General features: G+C 46.9%; 2 protein-coding genes across 2 annotated transcripts in view; one reads left to right on the top strand and one right to left on the bottom strand.

The window, feature by feature from the left end:
* The first annotated feature begins 291 nt into the window (after window positions 1–291).
* Window positions 292–6,572, top strand: CDCA3 (cell division cycle associated 3). The gene is made up of 6 exons (XM_082206178.1): window positions 292–347; window positions 2,603–2,781; window positions 2,934–3,072; window positions 3,626–3,898; window positions 5,081–5,202; window positions 6,122–6,572. The coding sequence occupies exons 2-6, from the start codon at window positions 2,662–2,664 to the stop codon at window positions 6,260–6,262; spliced, it is 795 nt and encodes a 264-aa protein (XP_082062304.1). The 5' UTR covers window positions 292–347; window positions 2,603–2,661; the 3' UTR covers window positions 6,263–6,572.
* Window positions 6,573–6,711: 139 nt separating this feature from the next.
* GNB3 (G protein subunit beta 3) overlaps window positions 6,712–24,893 on the bottom strand; it is a 30,294-nt gene continuing 12,112 nt past the window's right edge. The window contains exons 2-10 of the mRNA XM_082206138.1: window positions 17,466–17,567; window positions 16,570–16,608; window positions 14,908–15,014; window positions 13,741–13,804; window positions 12,596–12,758; window positions 11,591–11,657; window positions 10,085–10,286; window positions 9,713–9,929; window positions 6,712–7,639 (exon numbers count right to left, since the gene is read on the bottom strand). Of these exons, the coding sequence (XP_082062264.1) occupies window positions 7,533–7,639; window positions 9,713–9,929; window positions 10,085–10,286; window positions 11,591–11,657; window positions 12,596–12,758; window positions 13,741–13,804; window positions 14,908–15,014; window positions 16,570–16,608; window positions 17,466–17,522 (1,023 nt within the window). The 5' untranslated portion in view covers window positions 17,523–17,567 and the 3' untranslated portion in view covers window positions 6,712–7,532. The remainder of the gene's footprint in view (window positions 7,640–9,712; window positions 9,930–10,084; window positions 10,287–11,590; window positions 11,658–12,595; window positions 12,759–13,740; window positions 13,805–14,907; window positions 15,015–16,569; window positions 16,609–17,465; window positions 17,568–24,893) is intronic.

Raw genomic sequence — 24,893 nt, 5'->3', positions numbered from 1 at the left:
GAGCTGTGCTATTGGGTGGTGGGCTTTTGTATTTGCCCGAATTAGCCAATAAAACGGCGTCGGCTCTGTGGCCCACGCTGCCTTATAATTGATTGACAAACGCTCTACCAATAGAAGGCCACTATGGGAGGGGCGATGCTTTCAACTTTCCAGTTAAAAAGAAAAAGAGGGTGGGGAGAAGGAAGGGAGGAAACGGGATTGACGTCACATTGAGCTGCGGCGAGTTGAGTGACGGGAGCTTGAGCCAGTCAGAGCTGCAGCGTGGCGGCTGTGGGGGGAAGGCGGGAGATTCGAATTGCAGCCTCCCCTCCGAGTTGCCCCTCAGCGCGTCGGACGGGCGAAAGCGGGTGAGTCGCAGAGAGCGGGGCCGTAACTCGGGCGGGGGGAAGAAGGGCAGCCAGGATACCTGGCGAGGGGCGGGACCCCACGGGGAAGGTGGCTATGGACGTGGCGAGCTTAGCTGGGACTCGGGTCCGCAGGGCTCCCTGCACGGAGAAAGCTAGCAGCTAAGGGACACCTGACAACTAGCCTTCTACGTGCAAGATTTATTATCATCATCATCATCATCATCATCACTATCATTATTTATTTTTTTAATAATATTTATTAAAGTTTCACAAACCATAAAAGATTCCAAGATTTAAAAATACAAAAACAAAACACATAAAAAAATACACAATAAGAAACAGTTAGCAATGAAAAAGAAAAAACAGAGAAAAGGAAAGAAGAAAAGAATAAAAACAAAGAAAAAGGCCAAAAGACAAAAGAGAAAATAGATGATATTATTCAAATCTTATATTTCACTCACTAGTTTCTTGACCTCCTCACACCTCCCATTTTGTATTCCAGTTCAGATATTTAGTTCAGCAAATCCTTACCCTCTCATCACTATCATTATTTATATCACGCCTTTTTTTTCCTGACAAGGACTTTAAGGTGGACTTTAGCAGATTAACATTATATGTCCTTTTAAATGTTGTTGCGGGAGTGGGGTTATGTGTTTGTTTTTCTTGTGGATTATGCGTTCTCATATTGTTCAGTTATTGTGGATTATGCGTTCTCATATTGTTCAGTTCACTTAGGTTGTGAACTGCCCTGGGATTTTCCAATGGAAGGCAGCATAAAAATTTAATAATAATAATAGCAGGAACAGCTAAAACATATTGGACGGGAATCATTTAAAAAAATTAATAGCATTAAATTATATTTGTGTGTGTGTATAATGTAGTGCTGGTTTTCATGTACAGTGGTACCTCGGGTTACATATGCTTCAGGTTACAGGCGCTTCAAGTTACAGACTCTTCTAACCCAGAAATAGTACCTCGGGTTAAGAACTTTGCTTCAGGATGAGAACAGAAATCGTGCTCCGGCGGCGCAGCAGCAGCGGGAGGCCCCATTAGCTAAAGTGGTGCTTCAGGTTAAGAATGGTTTCAGGTTAAGTACAGACCTCCAGAACGAATTAAGTACTTAACCTGAGGTACCACTGTATGTGTTTTGAGCTTAAAACATTCTGAGTTGCTTTGAATTGCTGTGGCCGAAAAAAAAAAAAGACTACTGGTAATAGCATATGGTGACTTATATTAAGGAGTGTTCAGTCATGTGAGTCCCCTCCACCTGCAGTCTGAGGTTCTGCTACCCCTTCAGTGAGAGCTATATGGAATTTGAGAGGTTTCCACTGGGTGTTGTGGGAATGCTAATATCTTCCTCAGTATTTCCCCCTTGATTTATGCTGGCCGGCAGTGCTATTTTCCCAGAAAAAGAGGTGCCGGAACCCACCATGAATGCTTCCCTTATTCTCTTATAATGGCAATGGCACCCACCTGAGAGGGGCCAGAACTGAGTTCCGGCTGAAAAAAAAGCCCTTGGCTGGTAATCTAGATACCCCTTAAGGGAGACGGTGCCAGGATTTCATTATGGCTTTTCCTGTGCTTTCTTCATCCTGCAGTGCTTTGAGGTTGTTGTTGTTTAGTCGTTTAGTCGTGTCCGACTCTTCGTGACCCCATGGACCAGAGCACGCCAGGCACTTCTGTCCTCCACTGCCTCCCGCAGTTTGATCAAACTCATGCTAGTAGCTTCAAGAACACCATCCAACCATCTCATTCTCTGTCGTCCCCTTCTCCTTGTGCCCTCCATCTTTCCCAACATCAGGGTCTTTTCCAGGGAGTCCTCTCTTCTCATGAGGTGGCCAAAGTATTGGAGCCTCAGCTTCACGATCTGTCCTTCCAGTGAGCACTCAGGGCTGATTTCCTTCAGAATGGAGAGGTTTGATCTTCTTGCAGTCCATGGGACTCTCAAGAGTCTCCTCCAGCACCATAATTCAAAAGCATCAATTCTTCGGCGATCAGCCTTCTTTATGGTCCAGCTCTCACTTCCATACATCACTAGCTTTGAGGTAGCAGGCCTTTTTAAACTGAGGGTAGCCTTTGATTTAGAATATTATGCTGTTGGTAACCCTTTTCCTGGATTGTAACTCAACATGTGTATCTGAAGAAGTGTGCATGCACACGAAAGCTCATACCAAGAACTAACTTAGTTGGTCTTTAAGGTGCTACTGGAAGTAATTTTTTTATTTCAACATGTTGAGTGACTGTTCTTTCTACAGAAGTCTTGGTCAGGCAGAAGAATTGCCCTGAGGAGTTTCTGTGTTTGCTGCCTGCTGTCATGGGGGCTTCCGAAAGCTCTCCAACAACACCCACCTGCAAGCCTCTGCTGAATAAGCACCTGCAACACGTTAGCGATCCACGATCACCTACAGCTGGGATCCTGAGAACTCCCATAGAGGTACAGGGAGACCTTGATGCCCATCTTTCAACGCCTCTCTAAAGCAGCATGGCTTAGCATGTTGTCCCTTCCTCTTTCCCCATCCCTTTCCTGTTATTTGTTCTAACTTAGATCACACACGCTGAGCCATGCTCATATTTATTGTTCCTTAGGTGGAAAGCTCCCCGCAAGCGAGTCCCCTGTCCGATCCAAAGGACGTTGGCTTGGTACCCAGCAACCAGAATCTTAGCTGCGACCCTCGTTCCCCAACACCTGGTGTCTCGCGTACTCCTGTGAAACCTGTGGAGCCAGGTAAGTGGGGATGTGATGCCCAATAACCCTAATGAGCAGAGAAATGGGACCTTTGATTTTCCAGGCTTGAAAACTGCTGCTAGGCAGAATGGTTCCCAAGAACCGTAGTGAACAATGTTGGATGCTCCTTCCTCTCTTTGAGGAAAGAGCTGAGTGGACTCAAAGCCATCATCTGTTTAGGGAAAATTTTAATGTTTGATGTTTTATTGTGTTTTTAAACTATGTTGGGAGCCGCCCAGAGTGGCTGGGGAAACCCAGCCAGATGGGCAGGGTATTAACAACAAAATTATTATTATTATTATCATTATCATCATCATCTTGCCGCAGATGGCTCTGCTCTTGTGCTGCCTCAAACTCAGAGGTGAAAACATATGGTTCCTGCTGGAGGTTTATCGAAGATGTTTCTCCTGGCATAAGATTTCACACTGATTTATTCAGTTTGTGAGTCACATAAAAAAAGCATTTTCTAGGCAACATACACAGCAAAAATAGGTGAAATTAAAACAAACCATACAACTCATATTCTCAGTTCTGTGATTTTCCTCCTTTCCAGACACCATAAACTGCCTAGTGAAGCAACTCAGCAGAGTCTTTGTAGCAGAGGACTTGGAGGGAGATATCTTTCTGGAGGAGTCTTGCTGTGAAAGCCAGAAGTCTGAAGCTGCCCTTGCGACAGAGGAGACTTCCAGGGGAAAAGATTCTCTAGGAGAAGCATCCCAGGAGAGTCCCCTGTGGGCAGAGGAGAGAAATGAGCCGCTGCCCTCCAGCGCTTCTGCTGCAGCTGCAACAAGAACAGCTCCCCCTGCCGGTGTTCTTCATCCAACAGGTAAGGCTTTGATCGCTCCAGGCAGTGCCTCTAGTCAGTTGCTGTCATGGACAGGTTGGATGCAGAGCAATGGGGGGAGGCGCCAGCTGGGGAACCCCCCAAGCGAAGGCGGCTCAGAGCCCAGGAAGTGGTGGTGGGACAACAGTGGGTGGGAGGGAGAAGACTGGGAAGAGTGTCAAAAGCTGAAGAGGTAACATGGCTTAGAGAGCCGTGAGAGTCTGTGGCCGAGAGAAGTCCAGAATCAGAGGCGGATGCTGAACAGGAGAGTGGGATGAGGGAGGCCAAGAGGCAGAGATGAGTCCAGCAGGTGAAGAGGCACAGGGGTCTCCCCCTCCTGCTGCAACATACTCCCCTCCACCCTTCTCTCCCAGAACCAGAAGAGGCATGCAGAGGGTGGAGGTGAGGTTGGTTGCATGCAGGCGCAGTATCTGATCGCTGGGGGGGGGGGGGGAGAGACAAACCCTGGTGAGGAGGGGACTAAGGCAACTGTGGGGCGGTGGGGACCCCCAGTCTCAGCAACTGCTTCATGGGGGAAAGAACTGCTGGAGACGAGTTGCTGTGCTCATTAGACCTGACCCTCCTTTGCAAACTGTGGCTAGCAAGAGTTAATTCCAACTTGCCTGGTGTGATTTACTGCTGGCTCGCTCATGACAGTTCCTGTTCAGAGGGGAGTGAGGGAACAGGAATTTATGGGGGCAGTTGGGGTGGGGGGTAAGGATGTTTGTGTGTAAACGCATATTTTGGGGTGTGCAGTTGTAGCAGTGTAAGCTGGTGGTTACTGTGAAAGGTATGGGGGGGACGAGTGCTGTCCCCCACTCCTGTCAAACTGCGTCTCCCATGCATGCAATTTGCAAATCAGGCTTGGTTTAAAACTAAATGCTGGATATGATGAGGCAAGTGTTCCATCTCTACCAGCTTCCTCTTGGGAGACCCTGCCCCAAAGGGAAAATGGAGGGACACAGTGCAAGCTGCTGGTTGGCTGGCGTAGCAAAATGTGTTCTCATCTCTCTGGTTGTGTGTCCCAGACCATGTGGAGGTGGAGAAGGGGTGTGTCAAAGCTCTTGCACTTCCATTTTGAGAAATTGTAGAGTTGCCGAGGGTCATCTAGTCCAACCCGCTGCAAAGCATGAATGCTGTATGCTAAGTTTTCATTGATTTGTTCTCTGCCCTTTTCTTTTCAAGGGAGCAGAACGACAAGGCACAGAGCCAGCAGCAAGATAATGGCAATGTCAACAGGTGCTGGACGTTCTCCCCTAAGTGTCTTGCAGGACGACAATTCCCCGAATTCCCTTGCTTCTCATCAGGTGATGTATGGGGAAGGAAGTCTCTCTACGTTTCCACTGACCATGAAAGCTAGGAGCTCTGACACGCCTCTGCTGTATTTCTGGGGCTTGGATTCTCAGTTTCAGCAGCTGGAGCAGAACTGATTGCTTGGTGACTCTCCCATCCTATTAGTTTTGTTATAGTCCCTCCAGCTTCAAGTGAGATTGTGTATATAGTTTTTGAAACACCATTGGAAAAGCCTGCAAATACTCTCTTAAACCTCTGGAAACCCTTTGGGAAAAACCAGCAGCACTTACCAGATGCCAAACTCCACCACAATTGCCCCCTCCAAACGTCCTTGTTTAAACTCCCCACAGACCTCAATAGTTGGTGTAAGGGCTCCTGGGATTGCACTTGCAAAGACTTGTGGGATTGCTAGGTGCTGTTTTTGCACCTTTTCTGGGCTCTTTGAGGGCTGTTTTTGACATTTTAAAAGTCACATCCGTGTTTGGTGTGATGCATGCGCAGCCATGCACCAATTGAATGAGCATAAATTGGGTTGTTGCCTGTACTTTTCTTCCTAAAACTCAAATGAGTTCTAAGGTACAAAATAAGAGGCCACCACAACTGGGGGCACTACTGGGGGATAAAATCTCACCACCTTTACTGCCTACCTGGTCTTGCTAGACCCTGGCAGCTGGGCCTCTTCTGACGGGGGAAGCACAACAGGAGAAATGAGGCTGGTGTGTGTTTCTGTGTCTGTTTGCACAGAAACACACTGAGTTATTGACCTTTTCTCTCTTGCTGGACATCTTTTTGGGGGAAGAATTTTATTAAAACTTGTAAATGCCCTCTCTCCCAACTTGTCACTGGTTGCTCCTATCTAGGGGTGGGAGCATTTGTGTGCACTGGTGTCTCTCCCACTCCCCATCTCAACATCTTGTTTTTCCTTCTCTTCAGAGTAAGAGGCGACCGTCAGCGGCCGATAACCAAGGAGAGCGCAAGGAAGGCGTGTTGAATTCTGGACGGGGCTTCAAAACAGGCTTCTACAGCTGGGATTCCTTGAACAAAGAGAATCAGCGTCATTTGGTTGAAAACTAGTCTCCTTCAGATGCTCCAGGAATTCCTGGCCCCTGGAAGCTGCAGGAAGGAGACTCTGAAGACTCGAGGATTGTGGCCGTATCGTGGGAAATACAGCCTTTGCCTCCCTGGCAACCGGTTTCCCTCTCACTGCTTCTGTTCTCAGTAAAGGAGTTGCTCTTTATATAGTTCTCATATCTCTGGCTTCATATTTATGTTTTATCTTGTACAGACTCTAGTAGGTAGCTTACCTTCTGAAATGTCTTTGCTCCTATCAACTTTCTGTGTTTTCTTTCTTGTGTGGAAAATAAACTTTCGCTTTTGATTGAGACGGCGGTTCTTTGATATTTTGCAACCTGCTGGGAGGGAGGGCTAGTGAACTGTGCTGTTTTTTGTTGGAAGAGTTGACTTCCCACTGTTCTGGGAGCTGCAACCCTTTTCAGGAGGGTAATACTGGACTCTGAAGTCCAACGGGAGGAAAGATTTCTCAAATGATGCAGCCTGAGCCAGTTTGTCTGATGTGCCACTTTTATTTTGCTTGGGCTATAAAACTCCTGTGTGGTACAGTTACATTTCAAAGCAGTGGCTAAGAGGAATCTAGCAGATGCTGGAGAGAGGGGAAAGTGTACACACCAGGTAAGAAAGTGCAGGGTGGAAGCATTGACTACAGGACTACATAAAGCATTCCCTGACTCTGGCGCCCAAAATGGAGGCAGCAAACCCCCCCCGCCGCCGCCCTGGAAATTATAGCAGTGAGGAGCTAACGTACTCTTTGTTCCTTACTTGAGATAAAAGTGAATAAAGATCAATGCAGAATCCTTGTTCTGGTGAACCTCTTCTTTTCACAGAAATGCTTGCGATCGGTTAACAAAGGGCAAAGCGGGTGGAGGTATGTCTGTGGGTGAACTAATGGGATAAAAATGGAAAAGAAATCTTAAAAACTGAAGGTACTGGGGAATGCATGAGACTTCTTCTGGATGAGGAGGGTCACAACCTGATGGGAGCCTAGGGGTTTTCTGCAGCTTCAGGTAAAGGAAGCTGGCAGAGTAAATAGGTGGCCTGCCTCTCGCTGAAGTGTGTCCCTGAAGCCGCCACACTAAGAGGGGATCCCTGAGCTCCGGGTTGTGGGGGAGGGCGAGAAAAAGTGTTGGGAAAACTGGCCTGTGGACCCTTTCCCTGACCACCTCCTTTAAGTAGGGAAGGGTCTTATGGATCAGTAAGTCTGCATAGAACAAGCAACCAGTAGTACGCAATAAATGATGCCTGGGGAGCTCTCCCTTCTCCCATCTCGTCAGTTCCAGATTTTCAGGAAGCTGTCCCAGGAGCCAGTAGACACAGCCATGCCGTCTGCGGTTACGCCCAAACAGCTCACCCGGTTGTCATGTCCAGACAGGATTCCTGATGGGGGAATGGATGGAAACCCATTATGAGCACTTTGGAAATATTTGCATCCCATCTTTCTGCCATGCAGACTGAGGCACCTAACTTAATAAAGCAGAAAACTTGGTGTAAACGAACAGATACAAGCTGAGAATAATGGCCATGACAAAATGGGAAACTTGGGACTCGGCTTTACAGCTGCAAATAAAACATTTTAAATGTCTTTTGAAGTGCAATATACAAAAGCAGCACTAGATGGTGATGGTGAGCTATGGCACATTCAATATATTTTTCAAAACGTTTTTTAAAGAAGCATTTTCACAGCTTTTTTTTTATATGAGTGTAGATTCCACCCAAGTTAAAATATTCTCTAAGCTGCTGAAAACCCCTTGCTATTCTATTGTATGCAACAATTTTTAGGAGAAGTGATTGTGGTTTATTGCATCTGCAGTGCCTGATGTGTTTATGGTTATGGTTGCTTTTCTTTTTGTTCCCTTTGTGAATGATGCCATGGCCTTTGGCTAGTGCAATAAAGTTTATGATGAAATAACTGGAAGCATAAGAGGAAGGAAACGCCCAGATCCCTTTAAGGAAGGAATTCTAAAGTCTGGGTGCCACCAAATTTCTCTCCGGTTGCCATTCACCTGCTGCGTCAGAGCTACTCAGAGCATGGCCTCCATTTGGGCAGCTTGATATGGGACAAAGTAGCTCAACCTATGCTTGTTGCTGTGGAGGAGCCAGGTAGAAAAGGACCGGGCACCTGCACCTTTCATAACAGTGTAGAAGAGAGAACTTGAACAGATGTAGCTTATCAGACAACTATTAAAGGTGCAGCAGCCTGGTCTGGCAGCTGACAGTCCCAGGTGCGGGAAAGTGGCCTCCACACATCATAGTCCTGCAATGCATTAAAGTCCACATCTCAACTCCATTCCCAAGCCTCTGAACCACTTTATACAAACAGTAAAGTCGTACCACTTTGGCCTGAAGTTGCACAATTAGAGAGCCCTGGGGGGTGGGCGAGGGGATGCAGCAAAGTAACATTTTGGAGAAAGAGTGAGTGACAGTAGCCTGAGCTCTGACATATCTAGGGTGGCGCTGTGGTCTAAACCACTGAGCCTCTTGGGCTTGCTGATCAGAAGGTCGGCAGTTTGAATCCCCGTGATGGGGTGAGCTCCCATTGTTTGGTCCCAGCTCCTGCCAACCTAGCAGTTCAAAAGCACATCAAGTGCAAGTAGATAAATAGGTACCACTCTGGCGGGAAGGTAAACAGCGTTTCTGTGCGCTGCTCTGGTTCGCCAGAAGTGGCTTAGTCATGCTGGCCACATGACCTGGAAGCTGTCTGCAGACAAATGCCGGCTCCCTCGGCCTATAGAGCGAGATGAGCGCACAACCCCAGAGTCATCCGCGACTGGACCTAACGGTCAGGGGTACCTTTACCTTTACTACTATTAATTAGATTTATTAGTCACATGTTACTAAGGTTTCCAAGCAACATACATTTCAAAAAGATGATAGAACCCTGATGATTCATATAACACCCCTTTGTGTTGGTTTGATTTCTATTGCACCTTCTGTCCTTCACATTTATTAGTATTACTAATAACAACAACTTATTGATCACCTTCTACCCAAGCATTCCAAGGCAATGTACAATGAAAGAGCAAAAGTCCCAGCAGGTGTTATTTTAAATACAGTGGTACCTCGGGTTAAGTACTTAATTCGTTCTGGAGGTCCGTACTTAACCTGAAACTGTTCTTAACCTGAAGCACCACTTTAGCTAATGGGGCCTCCTGCTGCCGCTGTGCCGCCGGAGCACAATTTCTGTTCTCATCCTGAAGCAAAGTTCTTAACCTGAAGCACTATTTCTGGGTTAGCGGAGTCTGTAACGTGAAGCGTATGTAACCCGAGGTACCACTGTACTTGCATATGCAATTCATTGTTGTGACCCATGCTGGAATCAGTGTGATGATATATAAATACTTTAAAATAAAATAAACCGACATGCTTTCCTGAAGGAGAAGATGGTCTTTGTCCCTGGAATGGAAGTAGCTGTCATAGAGAGATGCTAGCTCCGGGGCACGCCCTACTCACCCACTCGCTCTGCTTTTAGGGAGTCCCAGATATTGCAGTTAAAATCATCGTATCCAGCCAGAAGGAGCCGTCCACTGCGGGAGAACGCGATTGAGGTAATTCCGCAGATGATGGTCTCGTGTGAGTAGACAATGAGCTCCTGGTCTGCTCGGAGGTCATAGAGGCGACAGGTGGCGTCATCGGAACCAGTGCAAATGGCCTCGCCATTGGGGAAGAACTGGGCAGAGACAGATGCAAACAATGATCTCACTCCCTTCCCTCCTATTCTGCAGCCCCTGACCATTATTTTAACCCTAGCTGCCTTCCCCTGTCCTTTATTCCAGTCCTGCCACCACCCCTCAGCTCTGGGCCCGGCCACTTAGGGGAACCTACAGAGATGGCGTTGATATCCGACTCGTGCCCTGTGAAAGTCTGGCGGCAGCTGCCCTCCCGGACATCCCACAGCTTGGCCGAGGCATCGCAGGCTCCAGAGATGAAAAGATTGAAGTCTGGGGAGACGGCGAGGCTCATGCAGTCTCCAGTGTGGCCGACGAACGTTGTCTTCGGTTGTCCGGTTTCAATGTCCCAGAGCATACTGCAGTGAGGGGGCATTGAGGAGGAGAGAGGAACAGAGTGATGGGGCTGTTCTGCTCATGGGTTCACCCAGAGAAACACACACATGCACGCACGCACACACTCTCTCTCTCTCTCATTTGTTTATTTAAAGTACTTCTGTCCCACCTTTCCTCAAAACAGACCTCAAGGTAGCTAACAGCAGCGGCAACATGACTAAAATTGCCACCTGCTCTGCTCTTGTATCTGATCTGGTTGTGGCTTTAAGGATCCTTAAAATCATAATGTTTTACTTGTGCATATGAAACAGCGAGTGGTTTATGTTGGAGATGTAAGATGCCCATTGCTGACATTTTACATATTTTTTGGAAGTGTCCTAAAATTCTTAAGAAATCAAAATTATCACTGGATGAAGCTTACCAAGAGATCCACTGACTACTCCTTTTGGGTATATCAAAAGGTGACAGGGAGAGGTTCCTTTATTTATTTTGTGCAGTTTGTATAATTATTGTTTACAGCTGGAATAAAATCTCCTGGCTGGCCAAAGTTTGGGATATAGCCTGCACAGTTAAACTGACTAGTATGATTCAGGTCAGAGAGGGTAAGGGGAATTATGGCTGCTTTGTTTAAAAATGGACTTTTTTCACCATGTACTGGTGTACTAAGGTACAATGAAATCTAAATCTAGATGCTTTGCTGGAAATAGTTTTGAGATTTTTGTATGCTACATGAAATGTAATAAAGGTTATTAATGGTTTCTTCCTATACTGTTTTGTTTTGTTTTGTTCTGTTCTGTTTGTATATTGTGAAACTATACCCACCCACCCTTTATAATAAGTAATTTAATCACTTTGTTTCATATTTACTGTATTATGAGATTATGAAACATAATACTGTCCCAGTGCTATCTCTCTCTGTGTGTGTGTGTTTAATATATACAATAAAAAAATTCCTTCCAGTAGCACCTTAAAGACCAACTAAGTTAGTTCTTGGTATGAGCTTTTGTGTGCATGCACACTTCTTCAGATACACATCTGAAGAATCTGTGTATCTGAAGAAGTGTGCATGCACACAAAAGCTCATACCAAGAACTAACTTAGTTGGTCTTTAAGGTGCTACTGGAAGGAATTTTTTTATTTTGACTATGGCAGACCAACACGGCTACCTATCTGTAATATATACAATATTCATGAAGGAGGATTATTCTGAAACATACTGGGGCTGAAATAATTTTTTCCTTCAAGCACTTGTCATTCCTTCGTCAATCTCTCTCCTGCTCTCCCTCTCTCCCCCCCCTTCCTACATGGCTAGATAAGATACACTCACCATGTGGTGTCCCCAGAGCTGGTCACAATGTTGTTGTCATCTAGGAATCGACAGCAGGAGAGATAACCTGCAGGGAAGAGATAACAGACTCTGAATATCATAAGTTTGTGGTGGTAGAGGTTACTACAGGCACTGTCCGTACTCTCTGCTTAAAAAAAGGAATTAGTTTTTTGAAATCAACATTTTGGACCACGAAAAGCTGAACTGGGCAACCTACATAAATAAGGCCGATAAGGAAAATATTGTGCATTGTTTTGCAATTTGTACTATAAGAACATGGGACATGGGTGGCACTGTGGGTTAAACCCCAGAGCCTAGGACTTGCCAATCAGAAGGTCGGCGGTTCGAATCCCCATGACAGGGTGAGCTCCCGTTGCTCAGTCCCTGCTCCTGCCAACCTAGCAGTTCGAAAGCACGTCAAAGTGCAAGTAGATAAATAGGTACCGCTCTGGCGGGAAGGTAAACGGCGTTTCCGTGCGCTGCTCTGGTTCGCCAGAAGTGGCTTAGTCCTGCTGGCCACATGACCCGGAAGTTGTATGCCGGCTCCCTCGGCCAATAAAGCAAGATGAGTGCCACAACCCCAGAGTCGGCCACGACTGGACCTAATGGTCAGGGTTCCCTTTACCGTTACCATTTACTATAAGAACAATCATTTATCCCACTTGGTAGAGAGGAAGAAGGATCTACACAGGGGCTACCACTGGGAGTCGTATTCAGCAACCCCTTGGGCTCCTCATGTTACCCCCACACTTGTAAGCACATCTTCACAATCACAGGGCTAGAAACTTCTCCATCTCCCCAGGAATCCTGCATGAAACCCAGGAGAGCAGCTGCCAGACAGTGCAGAGAGCGGATTCGGCCAATGCTGTAACTTGGAACAAGGCAGCATCTTGTGTCAAGCTGGGAGTTCCAGGAAGTTGAATTTGGCACTTGGTGCCGCTTCCTGTGTGTTTCCTGTGATTCTGTGGGAGGACAGAAGGTGCAAAGCCCTGGCAGAAAGATCACCTGTATGGGCTGAGAGCTCCCGGCTCACTTTCACATTCCCTTCGCGGCTCTTGAGGTTGTAGATGGAGCACATGTTGTCGAGACCTCCGCAGGCCACAAAATTCCCTGATGGGGCGTAGGCACAGGTCATGACCCAGGAGGAGCGTAGAGGGATGGCATGAACCTGGGATCAGAGGACAGGGTAGAAATCCAAAGTAAGGTTGGATGGCCAATTTAGGGGTTGGGCAATACTGTGGGATGCGGGTGGCGCTGTGGGTTAAACCACAGCGCCTAGGGCTTGCCGATCAGAAGGTCGGCGGTTCGAATCCCCACGACGGGGTGAGCTCCCGTTGCTTGGTCCCTGCTCCTGCCAACCTAGCAGTTTGAAAGCACGTCAAAGTGCAAGTAGATAAATAGGTACCACTCCGGCGGGAGGTAAACAGCGTTTCTGTGCCCTGCTCTGGTTCGCCAGAAGCGGCTTAGTCATGCTGATCACATGACCCGGAAGCTGTACGCCGGCTCCCTCAGCCAGTAAAGCGAGATGAGCGCCGCAACCCCAGAGTCGTCTGCGACTGGACCTAATGGTCAGGGGTCCCTTTACATTTACCACTGTATCTGGTTTTCAACATCGCGATATATAACCAGCTAAACATCACGCTATATTGATTTATCATGATGTCTGAAACAATGATGGAGCTATGCAGAGGCCTTGGCTGGATTCATGGTTTTGCCCACATTTTGATTTTTGCATCACACACACACACACACACACACACACACACACACACCATGATTCGTGACATTTTGACAGGTCAAAAATTATGAAACCAATATGGACGTCAAACAGGTTTTTGGACGATATTTTGATATATATCGCCCAGCCCTAATGACCATCTGACATGGGTGCTTTAGTTGAGATTCCTGCATTGCAGGGGTTTGGCTAGATAACGCCCCCCCCCCGGTCCCTTCCAACTCTATGTTTCTATTATGCAATATTATGCAAGCAGATGTAGCTAGGAACATTGAAAGAAACACAGGCCGTAATTCAGATGCAGCAAAACAAACTCAGGAACAAGATGTTTGTGGCTCTGGGGGAAATTGGCATCTTTTCATTTCTGATCTTGCTGACTGCTAGATGGTTCGTACCTGCTGATAATATCCCTTACCTTGTTGGTTGTGTATGTGTCCCAGACAATAAGTTTCCCGTCTTGTGAGGCACTGACCATGAGCCTAAGGGAGAGAACCAGGTGAACGTCAGCTTGGTTGCTTTGACCGGTAAGGTCCTGAAGGCTCTCTCCTTCAGAGTACACCTCATTGCCTCATCTCAAGCCATTGCCTTTCTCCCCAGGGCTACCAAACCTTCAGGGCTACCAAACTGGAACTGGGAGCCAGCAGGCTTCCTCAACCTTCGCCCTCCAGATGTTTTTGGCCTACAACTCCCATGATCCCTAGCTAGCAGGACCAGTGGTCAGGGATGATGGGAATTGTAGTCTCAAAACATCTGGACGGCCGAGGTTGAGAAAGCCTGGTGTAGTGGTTCAGAGCGGTGGACTCGTAATCTGGTGAACCGGGTTCGCGTCTCTGCTCCTCCACACGCAGCTGCTGGGTGACCTTGGGCCAGTCACACTTCTGTGAAGTCTCTCAGCCCCACTCACCTCACAGAGTGTTTGGTGTGGGGGAGGAAGGGAAAGGAGAATGTTAGCCGCTTTGAGACTCCTTAAGGGGAATGAAAGGCAGGATATCAAGTCCAAACTCCTCCTCCTCCTCCTCCTCTTCCGCTTCTTCTTCTTCCTGGTTCAGTCCATATTCTCAAGGGCACTTTTGTGTTTTCTACTACATTGGGCACTTCCAGAAGAGGGCTTAATTTTCATGGTCTATTGAGATATTGCTAACAGGTGGCTGGCAACAGATGTTGTTGTTTTAATTACTGCGTCCCCCCTAAGAATGTTATACCTGGATTAAATAGGACCGGGGTGGGGGAGAGAGAGATGGACTGGCATTTTGATGTCAACGTAATTACTACACTTGAGTAATTAAGGGGTAGTGGAAGGGTGGGCTTGTCTTTCTCTGCCTACAGGGCACTCTTATAGCTTAGACTCACATAATAGCATCACAATGATTATACACCACCAACAATTTACATGGCGGCCCTTGATTCCCACTTCAACCATTGTAAGGCTGATTTGATTCTCCCACCCATTCCCAGCGTAGATCTTCCTGGGCACCATTTTGTGGTTTGCCTCAGGTGCCAAAATACCTTGAGCCTGAGGGAAGGAGCTTCTGGCACAGGGCGCAACAAGGGGAAGCAGGCGCAATCCTTTTGCGTCACTTACTTGGAATCTGTGGACCAGTGACAAGCATAGATCTTAGCCAGGTGTCCACGCAGAGTCCTCCGTGTACGCATCTGAATGCGCCCAACCACTTCCAGCCCGGACACAAGCTGCAGAGAAAGGAGGAAGATTCAGCCCCTGCCATCAAAGGTGCATGGCGGAAGGAGGGACAATGCGGGTATGAACACACACTGTCATGGCTGCATGGAATTAGTTCGTCTCTCCTTCCATGTACACAAACCACCTTAAACAGGGGGCTTCTGGGAGAAGGAATGGTGGGTTGACAGTCTCGGCTCTCTGATGACAGGAGATAATTACGTGGTGATTGATGGTAATCAGACTGAATGCTTACAACCAGGCACTCTGAGATAAAGAGTGATCGAGGGAATAACCTCAAATGCTCTGATCAAAGACGTTTTCTGCCGTCTGCGCCCGGGGGCTCAGATGGGGGCTAAAATGAGCCGGCAAGCTGAGGAACTAACATCTCACTCAAAGAACCATTCGTGGTCAGAAGATCTGCACCCTCTCTTTCTTAAAGCATTTTTGGCACCAGAAAAATTGTAACTTAAGATATTTCTCTATCTACTGGTGAAAATTTACGATCGGGAAGCTTGTAAGAGTCTCGAAGAAGAGAGGGGAAGCTTGCTAAGGCAGAGTGAAAAGCCTGATTTCTGGTTGACAATAAAGATTAAACAGAGAAGGAATTCTTTGTGTGAACAATCTATATTCCTTTTTCCTCTTTTTGCTGCTGAGTAACTGAAAGTTAATCAGCATCCCTCATGTGATGGCCTGGGAATCGGACTCGGAGGCTGAACCTGAGGGATCCCAGCCTGCACAGGGGTCCCCGCCTCCAGAACCAGCTGAACCGGGGCTGGGGCATGAGCCTGAAGGGTCCTCACCTGTGCTGGATCCTCAGGTGCAGGCACCAGCTGGGTCTGCTCTGGCCCCTGAAGTGATGGAGGACCCATTGCCTGCAGGTGCTCCACTCTCAGCTCCATCAGGGGAAGCTGAGGTGGCCTCTGGGTCCGGTAACCCTCCAGCCTCTCCTGAGCTGCAGAGGCTCAGGGCAGAGGGGCAGAGGGAACTAAGTTCCCGTAGGAGGAGTGCTCACCTCCAGGCCAGGAGAGGCGAGTCACCTGTGGACCGGGGCTGCCCTATGCCTCAGGGAAGATAAAAGCCAGCCAGCCCCAGTCCCAGGTTGCGGGAGCAACATCGTTGGTTGTCAGTTCCAGCCTGATCCCTGACCTGCTTCCCTGCCGGAGCTCCTGACCTCACCCGACGCCCTGCCCTGCACCCAGCTTCAACTTCTACGGACTGCCTTCATTGTGCACCATCAACCTCAGACTGGACTTGGACATCACCTCTCGGTTAGCCCCCGCGACCAGAACACCTCACTGCACTTGAGGACTGTAGGCCAACTTTGGTTGTACAGTACAGGCTGTGTGACTCTATACTCCAATGCCTAGTCACTGCTACTCCTTATACCCCCCCCCATCATCTGCTGCCTGAGGCGACTTCTTCCTCTCTTCTTTACCCTAATGGATGGGCGGGCCCTGGCCACAGGTGATTATGGGAAACTCCACTCCTCTCTTCGGAGCCCTGATGGATTCTTCCCCTTAGACAAATTCTGCCCAGACACAGTGATTTAGTATCAGCCCTTCCTACCTGTGCAAGCGTAGTGTCCGCACAAGCTTTTCGGGCATCCTGCAACAAAGGAGAGATGGAGTGAAATTGCAGGCAAAAAGAGGGAGCAGGCCTGGAGATCTTCTGTATCTTTGTGGAAGCTGGCTGTCTCAGATTACCTGGCCTTGGATAATAATAATAATAATAATAATAATAATAATAATAATAATTTCATTTATAAAAAGATTGAGAGAAAAATAGGAGAAAAAAGAGTGAGTAAAAGAATAATAAAAAAATACTGTTACATGACCATACATTTAATATACAGATGTGTTTATTCTTATTATCCTAATACACATATAATTATCAATAACCTAATATGTTATGCGTAAATTCATACCAAATATCACTGCATTTATACAAAGAAGGTCTGCGTCTATAACAGGGCTGCAATGTGTCTGCATTTTCCCAGACATTACTGGGATTTCAAAGGCGGAATTGATGTTCAGGGGGAATTTCCTGTAGGTGGCGCTTTCCTGAAGGTGGGGTTGCGTTTAGGTGAAAGATTCTCTCATCTGATTTATTTAATGTAAATGGCAAGGAAGATTGGGACTAGGGTCTTCCTGATTCATAGCCTGGCCCTCACACCATAGATGGAGAACCTCTGGCCTTCTGGATCAGTGTTTCCCAACCTCTGGATGCCGGCTGTTTTCGGACTACAATTCCCATCATCCCTGAGCACTGGTCTTCTTACTAGCTAGGGATGATGGGAGTTGTAGTCCAAAAAATAGATGGAGACCCAAGTTTGGGAAACACTGCTTTAGATGTTTTTTGGACCACGGTTCCTACCCATCCCTGACCATTGACCATGGAGGCCAAGAACGTCTGGAGGGGGCTAGGTTCTCATCCTGGCTTACGCTCCCTGTCCCCCACATTACCTCAATCTGCTTCTTCAGCTGCTCAGCTTCTTGCTTCATCTGCTCTATTTCACCCATCTTGACAGGCTAGCGTTGGGCCTCCCACTCGGGGTCACCTGGGTCCTGCGGAAATGAAGAGAGAGGTTGAGGTGGCCACATCCCAACACGTTCATGTCTCCTCCAGCACCTCCTGTTCATCCAGATCTCAAGAGTTGCTTGAATGCCGTTTGCAGGAGTGTGTTACTCTGCAATTTCCCCTACAAAGCAAAATGTTCTGCAAATTTTGGGCCAGCCCAAAAGCAAAGCAGCGACTTTTACCACATCACTCTGTTGCCACAGATTGATGGGGAAAGCTCACTAGGGAAAATCCATGAGCAAGAGCGAGGTGTGTGTACATATAAAATAAATGTGTTATTCAACCATATGTTTTTACAGCCTATCTTGTTCTGTTTGCCATTTGTAAAAATTATAGCCCCTAAAATAGAAAGCACAGTTAAATAAATCCACTTTAATAAAACATTGAATTGTCCACCCAAGGTACTTAGATTCCAAACAGGCTAGTCTCTTCAGCCTTTCAGCCATAGCTGTCAACTTACAGATTTGAAAATAAGGGACCAGCAGCCTCGAAAATAAGGGGTCAGCAGCCAAAATAAGGGATCAACAATTACTTTGATAAAATACATATTTTGTTGCGTGCAAATGGCTTTAGATACCTATTAGGTCCTATAAATTACCATATAGAATATATTCAACAGAAAAAAACAGCAACAATTTGTTGTTGACAAAGCACAGCTGGACATAGAAAGGGCCCCATTACCTTCAGTAGCTTACTTAAGGGACATCATCAATAAGGGACAGCAGCGGGACATGGCCCTGGGATAAAGGACTGTCCCGCCAAATAAGGGACGCTTGACAGCTATGCTTTGAGCTGATCCACACTATACATTAAAAGCACATGATTTCCCCGCCCCAAGAATCCTGGAAACAGTAGTTTGTAAAGGGTGCTAGGAATTGGGAGCTCTGTGAAGGGGAAACTGCAGTTCACAGGAGCCTTTGGAGTCATGTGCTTTAAATTTGTCCTCAATGTGCTTTAAAAGCAATGGGGTGGAGATGTCATCTACTTCTGCTTCCCCCCCTACCAGAATTTCCCCTGCTGTAGTCCATTGTTGGGTAAGTTTGACCGCTTACTACTGCCTGGTGCTTCTATGTCTTGAACAACAGCAGCGGGAGGCAATAATGTCCATGACGCAACCCCCCCCCCAAAAAAAACCTTCATCTGCTGATTTTTCCAGGTCAAACTTCTGGTCTTTTGGCAACCCTAGCGCTGAGTCCATGCAGGGCTGGCCTGAGATGTTTTGGTCCTGAAGCAGAGCACCAGATGGCACCCTCCTCTCTCCACCAAGGAAGAAGGGGTGAATGAAGATCTACCGTATTTTTTGCTCTATAAGACTCACTTTTTCCCTCCTAAAAAGTAAGGGGAAATGTGTATCTTATGGAGCGAATGCAGGCTGCGCAGCTATCCCAGAAGCCAGAACAGCAAGAGGGATTGCTGCTTTCACTGTGCAGCGATCCCTCTTGCTGTTCTAGCTTCTGAGATTCAGAATATTTTTTCCCTTGTTTTCCTCCTCCAAAAACTAGGTGCGTCTTGTGGTCTGGTGCGTCTTATAGAGCGAAAAATACGGTACATCAGGAACAAGGAGGGGAAGAAAGATCTACATTGGGATCTGCTGCCCCAGTGTATTCTGCAGCCTGAGGCAGATGCATCACCTTGCCTCATGGGTGAGGCAAGGCCCATGACCCTTTCCCTTCCACTTCCTATTCTCTCCTGCGCATGTGCCCCTTGCATGTTTTGCAGAAATAAATTGCGCTGGAGAGGAATGCTTGGAAACGGTTTGCAAGTGTGTGGCCTTGGAGTTCAGTGTCAAGTGTGGCTGATATCTGTATGAAAAACCCATTTCCTTTAAATTAGCCAAGCCCAGAAGGCTGGGGCACTCCAGACAGAACGTAAAAATTATCCTGTGAACAACAACAACAACAACAACAACAACAACAACAACAACAACAACAACAATTATACCCCGCCCATCTGGCTGGGTTTCCCCAGCCACCCTGGCAGCTCCCAGCAGAATAGTAAAAACATGAAAAAACATCAGACATTAAAAACATTAAATACAGGGCTGCCTTCATTTCAATAAGCTTCTCTCCTCACCCATCCCACTAACCTCCTTTTTGGTATTAGTGATGCATCTAATTCCCTTCCACCCCTTTCAGCCAATTCTGGTCGTGGTCTTTGACGGACATTATTTAATGGATTTCTAGCCAGCTCTTTAGGGGATATCATATCCTCCTGAGGTGGGTTACAGCAAATGAATAAAGCGCAACGTTACGATTCCAAGATTTAAAATTGCGTTTTGTTGTTGTTTAGTTGTTTAGTCGTGTCCGACTCTTTGTGACCCCCTGGACCAGAGCACGCCAGGCACTCCTGTCTTCCACTGCCTCCCGCAGTTGGGTCAAACTCATGCTGGTAGCTTCGAGAACACTGTCCCACCATCTCATCCTCTGTCGTCCCCTTCTCCTTGTGCCCTCCATCTTTCCCAACATCAGGGACTTTTCCAGGGAGTCTTCTCTCCTCATGAGGTGGCCAAAATCTTGGAGCCTCAGCTTCAGGATGTGTCCTTCCAGTGAGCACTCAGGGCTGATTTCCTTCAGAATGGAGAGGTTTGATCTTCTTGCAGTCCATGGGACTCTCAAGAGTCTCCTCCAGCACCAGAATTCAAAAGCATCCATTCTTTGGAAATCAGCCTTCTTTATGGTCCAGCTCTCACTTCCATACATCACTACTGGGAAAACCATAGCTTGAACTATACGGACCTTTGTATTGTAATTGCGTTAGGAAAACAATTAACGAGAGTAAATGAGTAGCAGCAGACTCTACATTAAAAAGCACACGACTCCCCCCCAATAACCCTGGGAAGCGTAGCTTGTTAAGGGCGCTGGGGATTGCGCCCCTGTGAGGCATAAACTACAGTTCCCAGTAGGGTTGTCACCCATCCTATACACTACGGGATTATCCCTTATTTCAATGTAAAATGCTATGTTCTGTATTGATTCAATACAGGACATACCGTAGTTTGTCCTGTATTCCCCCTATTTCTGCTTTGCTGCTGGACTCACTCTCTCTCTCTCTCTCCTTTCCTCCCCCCCCTCCTAATCCCACCTCCAAGGAAGAGCAAACAAGGGCAAGGCTTTCATGTTGTCCCTTCCCCTTCGTCTTCCAGCTTCGTCTGGGAGCACCAGGCCCCATCCCTCAGAGAGCAACAGGTTCTGAGTCTCTAGAAAAAAAGCGGTTTTCGGTCAGTGTAGCCCAGAGACCCAAGTTTTGAACATAATATTTGAGAGGAGGGGAGAGAGCAGCTCCCCACAAGACTTGCCCTCCCTGCCTCCTTAATATTTTTTTTTATAAGATTTTTATTGGTTTTACAAAGTTTTTTTTAAACAAACACACACATAAAAAGACATACAAACACGTATAGTTTCATAACAATTTTTTCATAAACCTCTCTTCTCGGACTTCCCCATACCTCCCCTTTCTGCATCCCAATGTCCATAGTTTTTTAACAACTTCTAAATATCTCTTTCCAACCTCTGTCATGTTAATCTTTTCTTTAATCTAATCTTATATCACTGTAACCCTTTCTTTCTGAAAACCTCGACATTCTAACATTCAGCGAGTTTATAGTAGTCCTTAAGGTAGATTTTAAATTTCTTCCATTCTTCTTCCGCCGTCTCCTTTCCCTGATCACGGATTCTGCCAGTCATCTCAGCCAATGTCATGTAGTCCATCACTTTGATCTGCCATTCTTCCAGGGTGGGTAGATCTTGTGTCTTCCAATACTTTGCGATAAGTATTCTTGCTGCTGTTGTAGCATACATAAAGAAAGTTCTATCTTTCTTTGACACCAATTGGCCGACAATGCCCAAGAGAAAGGCCTCTGGTTTCTTAGGGAAAGTACATTTAAGTACCTTTTTCATTTCATTATATATCATTTCCCAGAAAGCCTGCCTCCTTAATATTTTTTATCTCCTTCCGAAATTGAACATGTGGAACAAAGCTCATCCCCTCATCAGAATATGCCCCCCTATTTATTTATTTTTGCCCTGGTCTGCATTTACTGCTGTACAGTACTGCATGTGTGCGAAAGGTCATGCATTACAGCTCCGGGTAGCAAAACACAAGACAGATTTACAAATTTGTGTGTGTATGTGTGTGTATTTGTGTGTGACAAATTGTAGAGGGGCCAGCCGGTTAGGCTGCAATAGGTTGTAATGGATTGCTTTGAAGTCATTTCAGCACCAGGTGGTGGCGATGGGGGTGGGTGGGGTGGATCACGCACCCCCCCCTACCCACCCACTGCCATCCTGTCCTGTATTTTGCCAGAACAAAGGTGGCAAAACCCTAGTTTTCCAGGATTACTGAGCGGAAGTCGTGTGCTAATAATAATAATAATAATAATAATAATAATAATAATTTATTATTTGTACCCCGCCCATCTGGCTGGGTTTCCCCAGCCACTCTGGGCGGCTTCCACAGAAACCAAAAATACACTAAAATGTCACACATTAAAAAATTCCCTGAACAGGGCTGCCTTCAGATGTCTTCTGAATGTCAGGTAGTTGTTTATCTCTTTGACATCTGCTGGGAGGGCGTTCCACAGGGCGGGTGCCACCACCGAGAAGGCCCTCTGCCTGGTTCCCTGTAGCTTTGCTTCTCGCAATGAGGGAACCGCCAGAAGGCCCTCGGCGCTGGACCTCAGCACAGTGCGTACGCAGCCTTGGTTTCTCTTTGATCACATCATGCCAGCCGTCCTATTTTCTGCTGTGCTGCTACTAAGCAGAAGCAACAGGTGGCAGTGCTGAGAGAGGATATTCGGCAGCGCCCTAGGTAGCTGCTGGGACTTGTAGACGCTGCCTCACTCAGGGTGCTTCTCCCATCACCAGCTCAGTTCTTGTGTGTTGACTTGGCAAACGCCCCTCCGCTATGCTGCCCAGCTAGGGACGTCACCCAGTTAGAAAGAAATGCTAACTGATTCATCAGACGAGTTTTGAAGGATGAATTAATTGGTCCAATCTGCTGTTTTGGTTGTTTTTATCCTGGCCCGTCTTGTGGGTTTTATGCTCTTTCTCTATATAATTGGATTTGTACTGTTTGCTTAATGTGTACGGTACCCAGTGGCGTAGCGTGGGGGGTGCAGGGGGGGCCGGCCGCACCGGGCGCAACATCTGGGGGTTATGGTTAGGGGGCGCAAATCCACGGGTTAGGGGGCGCAAATTACTTGCCTTGCCCCGGGTGCTGACAACCCACGCTACGCCACTGACGGTACCATTGTTGCAAGCTGTCCTTTTTAGGCTGAACGGTGGAACTGAAGAGTTTTGAATGCACATGATTGGATAGTGTTTTTTTTATGAAAAAGGCAGCTTTTCCTGTTTTTTAGATGGCACATGCATACGTCATAGCGGACCAAATCTTAGAAGAGGGGTTCCGAAAGGGGGAAGCCCTCTTCCAAGATGGCACTGGCCACCTGCAATTATTGTAAGAATTTCTAGTAAAAACCACTGGCATTTTAAAATAGGGCTGTCTGATTAATTAGGTACAGTATGTCGTTTCTGGTCATTTTGAATATTATTAAATGAATGAATCCAATGGGATAAATCTATTGGAGGCTGAAGCTGTATGCACAGGATTTAAAACAACGTCAACTATGGGATTGAGGTAAGGGGCTGGAACAGCTTAACGTGTAACTTTTCAAACTGATGCCAAAGTTTTGTCTTCATTTTGCGTTGCAAATTCCACATACTGTCCTGAGTGATTGATACTCAAACCAGAGGCCGTAAGTATCCCCCCAAACCATTGTCCAATTAACTCCAAACCAGTGCCATTTTTTTTGCAATGATTTTTTACTGTTTTGTACCTTGAACCCCTTGTTTTCTGCCACCCCCAAAACTGAGCAATTCATACAGGAAATCAGGCTTGCAAGTGAACACCTCCCCCAATCCAACATTGTCCAATTCCCCTCCAACTTGATGCCAAAGATTTGTGCTCGTGTTGTGCCATGAACCCCAAATTTTGTGCTGCCCTCCCAAACTTATTCATACTCAAACTGGGGGCCATAGGTCCCACCAAAACCCCCCCCCCAACATTTTCTGGTGTGGTGTAGTGGTTCAGAGCGGTGGACTCGTAATCTGGTGAACCGGGTTCGCTTCCCCGCTCCTCCACATGCAGCTCCTGGGTGACCTTGGGCCAGTCACACTTCTCTGAAGTCTCTCAGCCCCACTCACCTCGCAGAGTGTTTGTTATGGGGGAGGAGGGGAAAGGAGAATGTGAGCCGCTTTGAGACTCCTTTGGGTAGTGATAAAGCGGGATATCAAATCCAAATCCAGTGCTAAAACTTTGGTGTCAGTTTGTAGGGGACCCAAATTTTTGGGATTACACATTAATGAAGCTGGTTGGAACGTTAACATGGGATAACAGGATGGCGAAGAGGCTAAAGATCGAAAGACCCTGCATGCCCTTAAGAGGCCAGGAGACTGTCATGTGAAAATGGTCTGAATGTATGGCAACAAGGGTTTAGAGGAGGCTCATTCATCACTGACTCCTCTCTCTCCACCAGCATCACTCCATCTTCAGACTCCACTCACACCTGTTCTGCGATGGGCCACAGTGAGAGTTTCAGGTTTCAGGATGTTCTCTGGATGTTTTGCATCTCGCCTGATGATCCCAGGTAAGACTGTTTGGTGGTAGGAATATATTATTTGAGTGTTTCAGGGAGTGGCTGGTTCAGGGAGGAAACATTGCACAGACCTTTGCCAGTTCAGAAATGTCCCCAAGCATTTCTTTTCTTCTTCCTTGCTTTGGAGAACTGCTACTGCCATCTGTGTTCCCCAAGCAAACATGGAGAGAGGTTTCAAGGGCAGAGCTACCTACAGTGGCTTCATTTTCTTTGGATGGGAGATGGCACTGGAGCTTTCAGAGTGTTGTCACAACGTTGACTTTATTTGCGAATATGCAAGCACAGCAGTGGCAAATAGGCAGCAGGTCCCTGCTTCACAGAGATGCCCCAATTTTTCTCTATCCCCATCTTTGTTGAAATGGCAAACTGCCGTTCATCGCATACAACACATTGCAGAGCCCTTGTCCCAAACATCACCTCTGCAGATCAGGAAACCACCTGCATAGCCATTAGAGCAGGCATAGGCAAACTTGGTCCTCCAGATGTTTTGGGACTACAACTCCCATCATCCCTGACCACTGGTCCTGTTAACTAGGGATGATGGGAGTAGTAGTCCCAAAACATCTGGAGGGCTGAGTTTGCCTATGCCTGCATTAGAGAAATATTACAGTTCTTTATTTTTTTTTTTATAAATATTTATTAAAGTTTCGGAAAAAGGAAT

The sequence above is a fragment of the Podarcis vaucheri genome (genome assembly GCF_965113315.1).
Source record: "Podarcis vaucheri genome assembly, chromosome: 17".
Taxonomy (NCBI): Eukaryota; Metazoa; Chordata; class Lepidosauria; order Squamata; family Lacertidae; genus Podarcis; species Podarcis vaucheri.
Note: the sequence above shows the minus strand (reverse complement) of the source record. Positions and strands in the feature narration are given on the sequence as shown.